Source organism: Schistocerca serialis, chromosome 3 (assembly GCF_023864345.2).
Source record: "Schistocerca serialis cubense isolate TAMUIC-IGC-003099 chromosome 3, iqSchSeri2.2, whole genome shotgun sequence".
NCBI classification, from domain to species: Eukaryota; Metazoa; Arthropoda; class Insecta; order Orthoptera; family Acrididae; genus Schistocerca; species Schistocerca serialis.
Window position 1 is genome coordinate 267,911,033 of NC_064640.1, and position 13,420 is coordinate 267,924,452.

General features: G+C 37.1%; 1 protein-coding gene across 1 annotated transcript in view; it reads right to left on the minus strand.

The window, feature by feature from the left end:
• The window catches only part of LOC126470781 (uncharacterized), a 445,574-nt gene extending 432,260 nt beyond the window's left edge, over window positions 1–13,314 (minus strand). Inside the window, exon 1 of the mRNA XM_050098790.1 lies at window positions 12,816–13,314. Within this exon, the coding sequence (XP_049954747.1) occupies window positions 12,816–13,314 (499 nt within the window). The remainder of the gene's footprint in view (window positions 1–12,815) is intronic.
• Between the last annotated feature and the right edge of the window lie 106 nt (window positions 13,315–13,420).

Below are 13,420 nucleotides of genomic sequence, written 5' to 3' on the forward strand. Positions count from 1 at the left end.
TCAAAAATGACATAATCCTTGAGAAATTTAATACTTTGTTCTGCTGCACTTGAAGCTTTTGCATCTTGTCTGAAGCAGTGTAAGCACACTCAGGACAGGTGTACTCCAAAATGGGGCGATATCATGCAATTGAATTTAAATAAAGAATTCAAAAAAATGTCATTACATTCAACTCTGCAAAGTTGGTCAGACTTATTGCAGTGTGTTGAACACATTTAACAACAGTGTTATACAATTACGATGCGTAGTGAGTGCGAATGATTTATCCAAGAAGAACTGATGTTGAAGCTTGTGGTAGTGGCTCAAAAATGCAAAATGTGGGAAACGTTAGCCACATGAAATTTGGTAACTACAGGAAAAAGATTAATAGAGGGAATAAGTCTTACGATGGGACCAATAGAAAATTAGGTAAATTGTGGGAAAATGTAAAATCTAGGAATGTAATTGTACTGTTAGCTTGTTTATATTGAACAGGTAGTAATAGTGTACTGTAGAAACCTATATGAGAAAATGAGTGCATAACAATGTCCTCAACATTTCTTAATCACATGTACGGGGAGAAATGTTTTGCCACTATTGAAATGAAAACCTGGGGGCACCACTGCACCTGATGCCATGGACTGGCCTGGCGCCAAAACATCCATCAACATGTTAAAATAGCAAAAGACTATTACAGATTGTTCAATGAACTCCAGAGGGAAACAACAGAGAAAGCCGGTTGTGCACCATGTGGAGAGCTGTTCCTAAAATTATAAAAACAACTCTGTACGGAAGACTATGAAGATATTACTTCTACACATATAGTGTGAGTCACCTAAACTGTTAACCACACAATTTAGTTACCACATGGATTCTGACATGAGATAATACAGAAGTATTAAGCATTTTGCAGAGGGACATGCTCCTAATTTTTTTATCTCCCAAACCATTAAAGCAATTAGTCTCTTTTTAATGGAACACTGCAGTTTTCCAAACTTTTTTTAATGAGCCATATAAACGTGAATATTTGTTAATAGGCTACTCCATCTTAAATCTGAAGAAAAATGATTAAATTGATCTCATATTATTTAAAATCATTAATATTTTTCCAGCACTATCAGAAAGCTGAGAGTGATCGGAGAGTGCTGAGTGGCCATATTACGTCCCAGATTTATGCTGTATTTAACAGTTTGTACACAACCACATCGTGGTAATATATTTTGCTGTACTCATGCACACATTAAGCAAAAGTAACCACGAAACTGCATGTTCTGAGCCATAGTATGTGGCTGTGTCATGTTTCTGAGCAAAGAAATCGCCCGTTTTACCCTAAACGACCAGCACGAGCAGTTAGTCAATATCGAACATTCAGTGCAAGGCAGCAACACCACAGACATATACAGAATTAATAAAAGAAAAAAAAAAAAAGGTCACCGAGAAGACTCGATCTTAAGCTAACATGAAAATATGAAGAGAGACTAGTGCGTTATCCACTGTGCCACATAAACACAACTATCTTGTACTGGCATTGTCGGGACAGCTGAGACTACTGTCGCTATGGATACGCACTGTGAGTGAATGTTAGCAATGTGTCAGCAAAAAAAGTAATCAAGAACGCTGCCAGGAAGTGGACTCAGCACGAAGCTGGGCAATTAATTAGTTTATATGAGGAGAAGTCAGCATTCCGAAATGTATAGTTGCTGGACCACAGGAATCGAGATAAGAAGCAAAGTTTGTTGGCTAAAATGACTACTACAGATTTAACACATACACAGAGGAAAACAACCAGAATATCCACAATCAGGCAAAGTAGTTTTACAACATACATTAGTTAATTTAGAGAAACAAAGGAAGTTATGTTCGAAATTGATCGCTTTGGAACTCAGAAAATGACCATCTAACTTCAAGTAATACAGCTGTATCTATAATTTTATATGACGTGATATTTATTGTTTATTTCTTGTCCAGCAAGTGGAACATCTTGGTGACGATTCTGCAACGGTGGTGATGATTTTGAAGAATGTGTTCAGACTAGTTGCACTTCTCTTCTTATTTACAACCATGACCGGTTTTGGTCGTCCTGTACCTCATCATGACATCTGACTTATAACACTAGACATTGGCCATGGGGGCAGAAACCAGTCGTGGTTCTAAATAAACAGACAAGTGCATCTGGTGTGAACATTATCTTCAAAATTTATGGATTATATTATTATACTGAATGTTGCAAAAAAGTGCCACTCTGCACGTACACCAAAGTCTTCTAGATGACTACATAAATTTGGAGAAAGTTTTCTGATTTTTATATTGAGATGAAGCACCATTAGTAAAGTAAATTGTTTGAACAAATTTTGAAATTTATATTTGAAGAATTTTTATTACATCCCTGAAACAAGAGAAATGCAACTGTATCGAGCTTCAAACAATCGGAAGTTGCAACGAATGACACACAGTTGATAGAACCATCACCCTTGTCATAAACAGCAAAGGATGTAGCATGGCCTGGCGGTTATTTCAGCAAAATCTGGAGACCTCATCCTCAATGAAAATTGAGTAATTTTCCTAAAAATCCATTGAAATGGCAATTTCTATTGCTTTCAGGCTACTTTTTGCTTCCTGGTAGTACTAATTTTGCTTTGAATAGTTTCCAAGCTATGAGTCTCAGTACCACGTGATTTTATTAAATTACGGTAACTGATTATCAAAAAAACTTGTAAGCACTTATCACATTTGTGAGTTTGCAAAAGTTATTAACTTAACGTTTACTTTAGATGAGAAAACTTGTCCCCTGCATAAAATGCAAGGTTTCCTGCTGTGCTAAATGAAGTGGAATAGCCCTAAAATTTGAAGCAAAATTTTCACAACAAAAGAAAGCATCACATGTGAAGTCAAAGACTGCCACCAAAAGGCATTTTCACCCGTACTGCTGCTGTTTACCCACGTTGACAGCTGCGTGGCTGCCACCAACCAGAGCACCTGATGCCCAACGCCGTGTGCCTAGCGGTGAAACGTCCATCACTAAGTGTGCGGCAGTCAACATGTTAAACAAGAGGTAACAGAGCAGTACCTGTACCTTGTCTGGTCCATAAATGGAAGGCATAATACAAACAAAATTTGTTGTGCTCAGTGAAGACCAGTACTCATTACGCAGCCATTCCTTTATAAGAAAAATATCAATTCTGATTTCTAATTTGGCATTACTGAACAGTCATGATTATGAATGTGTGATGACGAAACTCAAGAATGTAAATACTGGTACGCTTGGGAACAAAATTTTATGAAAAATATAGTATCCCAAACTCACGTGAGTAAAGCTATTAACCTGACGGCTGGTTTCAACATCAGTACTTTAATAGGCATGGTTACCTTGGAGATGGTACGTCACTGCCTTCTTCTGGCCTCTGAATTCCCTTACCCAGGGATATGGGGATGCACAGTTTAATGTGGACTCCAGACTACAGTGAAACTTGACATTTTCCACACCAAAAAATCTTCTAAGATGCGAAAGATGTGATAAATGATAGACAAAAATCCCAGGACTGACTGGGAACTGAATCTGAGACCACAGGATCCATAGTCTAGCACTTAACCACAATTGCACACTGAAAAGAAAATATTGTCATAAATATGCGACAGCACAAAATTTTAAAATTGTACATTTGGTTTAGTGTTGGCAGAAATAAATGGAAACCACAAGGCAACTTGCTGGATGGTCCTATTGTCATAACACAGCACACATGAAGTTACAATATGAAACATTCTATTTACCAAGTCCCAAATATGCACACATATGGATCTTCATGCCAAGTTATTAATCTATGTCACTGGCAAATGTCATATTTAGAGAAGAGCGAGTTCACTTGAACCCATTCATGACGAATAAATTTCACCTTGCCGAAAAATTTCAGAATACCATGCACTCACAAAAATGTGTCGACGTGAAAGCTTAGTAAAACTAGGAGACACATATTCTGTCTGATATCCTCTCACGAACTGTAGTTATGCTAATTTTGATCTCAGTGGCTTCAGGTCTTTCAACTGCAGCAAACATACATGGTTATCATAAAAAGTATAGCCTAACCAATTTCTGCAAAATAGTGCCTATCCAGAAGATTGGTACAGTAAAAAAAGATCCAAAAATGGTTAAAATCTACACACCTAATTTTCTCTTCAAAGAATTTAAAACTACAGCGATTATTACTTACTCCCTACTGGCACTGAAAGTGAAACAGTCATTTTTTTACAATCGAACAGAGTTCATATATTTCTCTGGTCAATCTAAGATTTCTCTAGATACTTGTGAATGGTTTCAGCAACATGTCACACACCATATTCTTTCTTAAACCTAGTTCTACTGAAAAAGTGCTCTACATTTACTGAACTTACTGTAGACAAGAAGTTACACATCAGTATTCTTCCTTCTTTTTATTCAGACATGTTGAATGTCTACTAGAGCTAATGAGGCATGGTTACAAAGCACCAGGGGGATCAGCAGGAAATATAACATGATCATCCATAAAATAACATCCTTGTACAGTGCTTATCTTCACTGCCATAGAAAAGCAGATGCATCATTCTTCTGCTCAAAACGTCCGGTGAGGCTGTAGCACAGGTATTTGGATAAGACAACTATGAACATAAGCAAGCTCATTCTTCTATATACAAACAGGTTGTAGTTTATACATTTCCCACATCTAACACCTTTACTTGCAGCACCTGGTGAAGATGTGCATAGAGGCCTATACTGCACACAAAAATGAAAATTGTTAAGCAGGTTGGTGAACTATAAGAATGTCTTCGTTTGATAAAGTTTTCACTTGCATAAGCTAAACTTAACTGTGTAGCACATACATGTAGATACTTTCACTGACGTATTTATATTTCTACATCTCTACGCCACAATTCATTGTGTATCAGAAGATGTAGTTTCCATAATTATTCATGACTCCCACTTCTCCCTATCTGTGTCTTAATTTTCTTATCTAACTCTTATTGATCTTACTGAACCTATCACGACTGCAGTATTCCACTTCACAATCTATCATAAACAACTACTCCTAAAAAATTAAGCAACAAATTTTGTGAGAAGGCTTTTTTTATTATACTTATAACTCTCACATCTCTTGTTTTTCTTCCTTTAGGTAACATGTTATGGACCCCAACAATCAGTTTTCAAGGGTAGTCACTTGTGAAAGCTGTAGGCCATTTAGATTTGCTGGTGCATTGCATTTTTGCAAAATTCTCCAACAAACAAAAGCCTTTCATTCAGTGCTGCCACTTCCCTTCACCCTTTCCCAAAACCATACTAATTTTTAGAGACTGTTCCACTTCGCATCAGCTCAAAAGTAACTACATGTGACAAAAAACACCAATTTATCACTAATTCTGTTGTCTGATATTATGACATCCCTCTTCCTGTTTCTACAGATTATCTTGCATCTATCTACATTTAAAATAAGCTGGCGACCACTACAAAATGCGGCAATGCTGCCTTAAATTCCTCTGGTATTCCTCGCAACAACAATGTTTTCCTGCAGATAATAATCTTTGGGTTTTATTCACTCCAACTGATAAAACTGATTAGATTATTTGAAAAACTTGTAAGCCTTGTGCTGTTTCCCAGGGCCACAACCTACAGTAATTTTGTTTTAGGTGGGCGACCATTGCTGAGGATTATGTACTAGCACTCATATGTAAAATACTCTTTTAGCCAATAACACGAAGAGAGAAAAAAGGAGTTGACAATTTGCAACAGTCGGTAATCCTTTTGAACATATAAAATGAGAGAATCTACCTGTCTCCCTCAGTGAAAAATATCTATTTGAGCAAATGCCTCAAAGCTCCCACAGCAGTCTTTGATCTACTCTTCTTCTTCTTCTTCTTCTTCTTCTTCTTTTTTTTTTTTTTTTTTTTTTTTAGTACTGGCAATACTGAGAACAAATTAAGATGTTGGGGTACCCTTAATTCATACTTATGACATACACAGAGGTGGAATGACAGAGCATTCCCAACATGTATTCTCAAATACAATATCTGATACCTTTCCAATACGGTTCAACGGTTTTCCTTAATGTGTTGGATAACCAGCACATTTAAGAAAACTTACAACAAAAAGGGAACATTATCTCTTGAAGGTGTTTTTATGTGGATAGACATATAGATACAATGTCAAATATGAGGGTTTAAGTTACAAGTTCTTTTGGTTCTGCCCAATTTAACATTCATCACCCATATTCCACGAACTGTTGAAACCACACCATTATGTTATATGAATGTGATATGAAACCAAATAGCGCAGAAAAGGACAAGGCACACAGCAAGGTGGTGCATTGGTTAACACATTTGACTTGTATTCAGACTGATGAGGTGACGTTTTCCTGTTCTGTAGTTTTCACAAAGCATTATTGGATTACTAGTTTCGGCAATATGTATTGCCATCCTCATATTTATAAAACTGGGCAGTGGTGGTTACAGTTACATCACACAATGCTTACACTACTCTACTACTCTTGTCACACAAGGACTATACAACATACATAAAAAAGATTGAAGCATTACAATGACATGCCAGATGTGTTTTATGATAAGGTATGCATAACTTTGAGCAGCATGGCATGAACAAGACAGATATTTATTTATTCTTCACAATTACAGCCATTATCTCAAAAGCAAAAATAGGTCATAAAAATCACATTTCCTCGGAGAGTAATAAATTTTGTATTAAATATTTATTTCTAATATGTAATTTTTAAAATACTACAACTATTTCTACTACTACAAAACTACAACAAAACCCTTAAAACAGTTACTCAACTACGAACACAACTATAAGCACTACAGAATTTGTTCATTTATTTTGGTACATTTGACTTCTAGATGGTTATTTCCACTACTGGATCCGCCATTATTCTGCCTCAATCAGCCGTCATTGCCTGCTGGATTCGTTGGGCACTGGGCAGCACATCAGCAGCATTTCCAATATAGCAAGTAATTTCACCCCATCACTGTCATGTCTTCAAGTCCACACTTCCATGATCATTTGCACCAACACAATGTAGATCCTTGGGACACTATTTCATTTGATGGTCGTCAACCTTTATCTTCTTGCCATCTGCAGAGTATGTTGACTAACCTGAATGGCTGCATCCTGACTTATTGTTGCATTCCTCATGAAGCCTTCCTGGATACTGTAACTGCAGTATCCTCCAAGATGCACCACATTGACTTGCTCCTTAGTGCTGCTGTGGAATCCAACATCCTTAATACCTGATGTCTATTACCTGCCACATCTTCATGGGGTGTGCAGTCCACAATGTCTGTTCTGGTGTGCCCACTGCCACAGATGCAGCAGTCATTCATCTGTCTCTTAATCCAGTATAGATAAATAGCATAAGGACCATGTCTAATCAAGTCATATATCAATCCACTCGAGGCGTTAAGAAATCTCATTTTTAATTGCTCCCTGATGTTAGGGAGAAATTCTTATGTGCCTGCAGTGTCCCATTCATTTTGCCACAGTCATAATATACGATCTTTTACTGCCTTTTTCGAATTGGCCTCAGTCAAAAGCACCCTTTATAATTCCATTTGGTTGCCTTTCTTTACACAGTAAAAGGCTCCCCTTTTCCTAATTTCCCACTCCAGTGAGAATATTCCTAGAATTACTAACAAAGCATCATTCAGGGTAGTGCAGTAGGCACCCATTAATACTACTGCCCAGTTTTATGGATATGAGGATGGCAATACATACTGCCGAAACTAGTAGTCCGTTAATTGTGTTAACAAAGCGATCTTGACAAATAAATTGGTTATCAAAAGAAGCACTCACCATTTATTTCTTCTCACTAATGAGGCTGGCTTCACAAACTGCAATCTATGAGCCCAAAAACTCATACCATATCCTACAACTGATGTTAATATAGAGTCTTGATATAGTCTGATTGTTTTCAAGGAAAGCCAAAACTGCCTATCTGCAATGGTTATAATTTTATTCATCACGTTTGAAAGATACGTGCCACATCTTGCCTTCGTGATATAAAGCCATGTTGGCTGTGACAGAGAAACTGAGAGAAGGTAGTCAGCAACTTACTCACAACCAACATGTCTTTATACCACAAAGCGGCATTGTATGGCATGTATCTGTCTTGTTTGTGCCATGCATACTCGAAGTTTTCCATACTTTATGGCAGAACACCTGACACGCCATTGTAATACCTCGAATTTTGTATGCATATTGTGTAGTCCTTATGTGACACAGTGGTGTAAGCACTGTATGACGTAAATACCACTGCCCAGTTTTATGGATATGAGGATGGCAATACATACCCCCGAAACTAGTAGTTGTTAATTGTGTTAACAACATGATCTTGACAAATAAATTGGTTATCAAAAGAAGACTAAAACACAAAATTATGGATCACCTCCTGCACTGAATGATCATGTCATGTAACCGTAATACCATTTACTGGCACTGTCTTCCTGACCTCTGTCTCTATCAATCTCTGTCCTCCACCTATTGCAACACTCTTCCCACCTTTTTTCCTGCCACCCACTTTTGTTAGGTTTGTAGGTGTACAGACAAAACCACACTGCCTTCTCAGCAGCCGCCTATCATGCCGCCCTTACCCTGACCTTTCCTTGAACCCCAATGTACCTTTGTGTGCAGCTGAGAAGGCTTTCCTTCTTTCTTAATCGTATGTATGCATACCTGACAAAGAATGTAAGTGCGAAAAGGTGATCTACAGCAACATGCAAAATCTTTCATTTTTATTGAGCAGCCTCCTCCTCATGTCACATAACTGCTACCAAAACACACAATGTTTTCTGCAGCTACTTACACTCATGAGTTAACTTAATTTGTAGAAATGTTGACAAGTGAGTCATCATTTTTTTCATATGTTTATTTACTGCATTTTACACAGTTGGCCAATTTTGGCCAGGCCACTGTTGAGAGCTACAAGTACCAAAACATACACCATCTAGGCATCCTCATATCATGGTTCCCAATATCCACTATGGCAGATGGAAGAATAGACAACAATGTATCTCATTATAAGTAACGAACATTGTCATTTCAGAAGTTAATGAGCGTACTCAACTTTATAGCACTAGTTACTGAAAACCGAGAAACAAAATCACGATGAAACTTCCTGAGAGATTAAAACTATCTGATGGACTGAAACTTGAACTCCGCACCTTTGTCTTTTGCAGGTAAGTGCTCTACCGGCTGAGCTATCCGAGCGCAACTCGCGACCCGTCCTCACAGCTTTACTGCAAGGAGTGCTAGTCTTGCAAGCTTCACAAGAGAACTTCTATTATGTTTGGAATGTAGGAGATGAGGTCTGGCAGAAGTAAAGCTGTGAGGACGGGTCTTGAGTTGTGCTCAAATAGCTCGGTCGGTAAAGCACTTGCCTGCAAAAGGCAATGGTCCAGAGTTTGAGTCTCAGTCCAGGACACAATTTTAATCAAAAAGTTTCATATCGGTGCACACACTGCTGCAGAGTGAAAATTTCATCCCAGAAACTCGTAATGACCATTGCTGTATTCCAGTGACTATTGTTTTAAAGTTGACGCTTACATGAGTATGCTCTCTCTTTCAAAACAAATATATCCTTTACTTATAATCAGATATATTGCTGTTCATGCTTCCACTAGCCACAGTGGATATTTAGAGGTATGATATGAGTATGCCTACTGAGAGGAGGAGATTTGATATCTATAGCACTTGTTCATGTTTCCACCTGCTGTGGTGGATATTAACACCTATGATATGAGTATGCCTAAATGGTGTCACGATTTTGACACTATTAGCACTTGAGAGTGGACTGTAGAGCCAACATTCAATAAATACGAATTCTTGGAAATCAAGCAATAGGAGTCGAGGTGCAAACACTCCTCCGACCTTCAAGAGTGAATTTATTTTTATATTTTAAATATTATTCAATCCTAGTGAACAAACTTTTTCCTGTTTTCGCCAGTCTCCCATAAGAATATCAGGCCTGTGATACTAGAAAATCGAACTGAAAGTGTGCATCAGTCTCAGCATCAACTCTCTTTTCTTCTTTTATACCTGTCACAGTTTTAATCCCAGGTTAACAGAAGCAGGTAAGCCATACAATCACTAGTAACAGGCATTAGCCAAAGGCCTGTTCTAGAAAACAAAAATATTTGCATTTGCCAGAAGATATCAATTACAATCAAGGAAAACCTAAAGTAGGCTAGCTAAAATAAAATATCCTGTCCGCAAACAGGAGACCACTATCTTATAGGTGTGGCTACCAATAGCCATGAAATCAGTTTTGGTTGTGAGAGGCATTATTGATTCAAATATAATGGATATAACATGTGGTAGATTAAAGAAGCTGTAAGCGAAAGTTCAAGGTTCAATCTTTTATCATATTCTATAACTCTGGATTACAATAACCCCCCTCCCCAACTTGAAAATTGCACAACTGATGAACTGTATAAGTACATAATATCCACGGTAATACTCACCAGAGAGTTCTCTATTCTGTAATGCACCATTTCTAAATGTATATTATTAGTTGTTTATACAGAAATGAGTGTTAAATATGGAGCAAAAGCTGACTGTCACAGATTCTTGTCCCAACTGTAAATTGCTACATCAGTCACAAAACAGGATTTATTGGTTGACCACAATATTATTGCACCTGGGAGTGAGGACACTTGCAGTGACTTATGGAGGTCCAGTGCATAATTGTGGTTAATAGAAAGTGCACAACTGACCTTTCTTTAAACTTTTGATGTTCCAAAATTTAACACGTTTAGCTAGAATTAACCTCATGATCACTGAATTACTGCACGTTGGTGTTTTCCTAATAATAAAATAAATATTTAATAACTTCGCAATGCGAAAAACAATTTCCACTTTCGCATTTTTCCAGTACGTGTTTCATTGCCATTACCCCATCATCAGTGAGTTGCTTTTTATTTTATTGTAAAATTGTACGTTTTACAGTAAAAAGGAAAGAAACTGACATTGGGAATTGTTAAATGTTAGTCTGCCACCACAATTAAGATTTCTGGTGTGTCTGTGATGAGAGGGGGTGGGGGGGAGGCGGCAGGGTAGAACAATGCCACTCAAGCTGAACCTCTGCAGTCATACCTTTTAATTCTGTTTGACTCTTCAGCTCGTGCATACTTTCATGTACATGCCAATAAACAGTACTAACCTAGTTGCAGTATACTTTTCGAAGTACCAACTCATATATACAGAAACTGACTTTTCTCGCTTGACAAAAAACAAAAATTTACCAGACGTATTTACATTTCCTTTACTATTAAGGATTCTATAATAGAGAAACTGCAAATGCTTCCTGAAAAATTTCCATGTTGTGTCAACAAAAGTTCCAGAAAGGGTGTTGTCCTGTCTGAAAAACTCTGAATACTACACATAAAAAACAGAATCATTGTTCACACAGAAATGGAAACCTTTGTTTTCATCACCAAATCAAGTCAACATTTTACTGGTGTCCTGGTGATAGCTCCAAATAGTAATGCTATAAAACATGACATTGCCATATTTGCTTTAAATTGTACGACAAAATTTAAGTTGTCAAAAACAAATGACGAATATTATTACATCCTTATACCTACTATTGCAGTTTTATGTGGGCAGTCTATGTAAAGTGATATTTTGCCTTCGTGTTATCCTACAACTCTTCAACTGTGTGTACTTCCCATAAATAAAAATATATATGACGACTTGACTCATGCTACAGTTTTTATTTTTTACTATTACAGTCTCTGTTACTAGATCTTTCAACATAATTCAACAGCACAAGAATATACATAAAGGAATCAAAGCTAGTTATGCCATTGCCACTATTATGCCACACAGAAAACCTAACAAACATTTAGTCTTCTGTATCTGACTAAGGGATTAATGGGAGAGATACGTCTTCTAGGTTTCTTCCTTTGGGACATTGCGAGTTTAATCACATTCTCATTTTGTCACCCAACCAAGAGGCTACTAAATATATTTTTGAGAAACTAACAACAGCGAAATAAAACTTATTTTAAATCATTTTCTCTTGTAAATATTTTTCTTGTGTTACACAATCACCAATGGGTTTCTTTACTTTTTACTGTAAAACGTACAACTTTACAATAAAATAAAAAGCAACTCACTGATGATGGGGTAATGGCAATGAAACACGTACTGGAAAAATGCGAAAGTGGGAATTGTTTTTCGCATGGCGAAGTTATTAAATATTTATTTTATTATTAGGAAAACACCAACGTGCAGTAATTCAGTGATCATGAGGATAATTCTAGCTAAACGTGTTAAATTTTGGAACATCAAAAGTTTAAAGAAACTAGACAAATTACTGTATCACTACTCACAAACTGCACTTTTTCATGGCGAGTTGTTTACTTGTGCATTATATGGACTAGGCACGAACAACAATTTGCAGATTTAAATTTAAGTAACTGAGCTATCGTTATTAACTCGCGGTGTATATATCCTTATATTATTACTGTATTATAAAAACTGACATACATTATACCGGTCACAATCTTGATGCATTAAACGAGGTGTTGATTATCGCAGGCACTTTTACATACACCTACACGGAAATCTAAATTTAGTTGGCCGTATATACATGCAAGTGTTGTAAACAAAAGTTCGATTACATATAATAGATGCATCACAAACTATTAGTGATAGTGTCACGTGTTAATATATATATATATATATATATATATATATATATATATATATAGAAAGCGCTACTACGCGACACTAAACAAATGAAATAACCACCTTACGATTCACGTGGATATTGCCATAGTAATTTATCAACAGCACTTACCCAGTATTCTTGTTCCACTGTTGCCGTCACTGTTCGAAGTTTCTGGCCGCCCATATGTTTCACCAGTATTTAACCTTTTCGTTTTTGGGGATGTATCACTTTCACTTGCACTCGATGTACTCGAAGAATAATGCCTACCCGTTGCATCATCAACATAACCAGATTTCGACAGTTTCTTGTAATCGTGATGCACCCGTTTCCTCTTCCCATGAAGAGAACTTGTTTCCTGCTGCGACGATAACTTGACGTCGTTTAGTTCCTTCGCACTGCTACACAATTCTTCAGAAACATTCACTGATGACGCCGTGGCCAGTAACCCACTTAAATTCCGGCAGCTATTTTGTCCGCATCTTTCGACGTTTTTAACTGATTTTTCTTTTTGCAAGTCACTTTCTGTGATGGCCGATTCACTAATTGCACTGTCATAAACATCAGTTTTGTTTGTATTTACATTATATTGCTCACTTGACACGGTACGTCCACATCTCTCGGATGCCATGTTAAACAAGATGAAAAAACACTCCCCACTCTATGTCGGATTTCAATATTTTATAACGAATTACACTATTGGATGGTTTTCCAGCGCCTGTATTTGCTATTGGTCC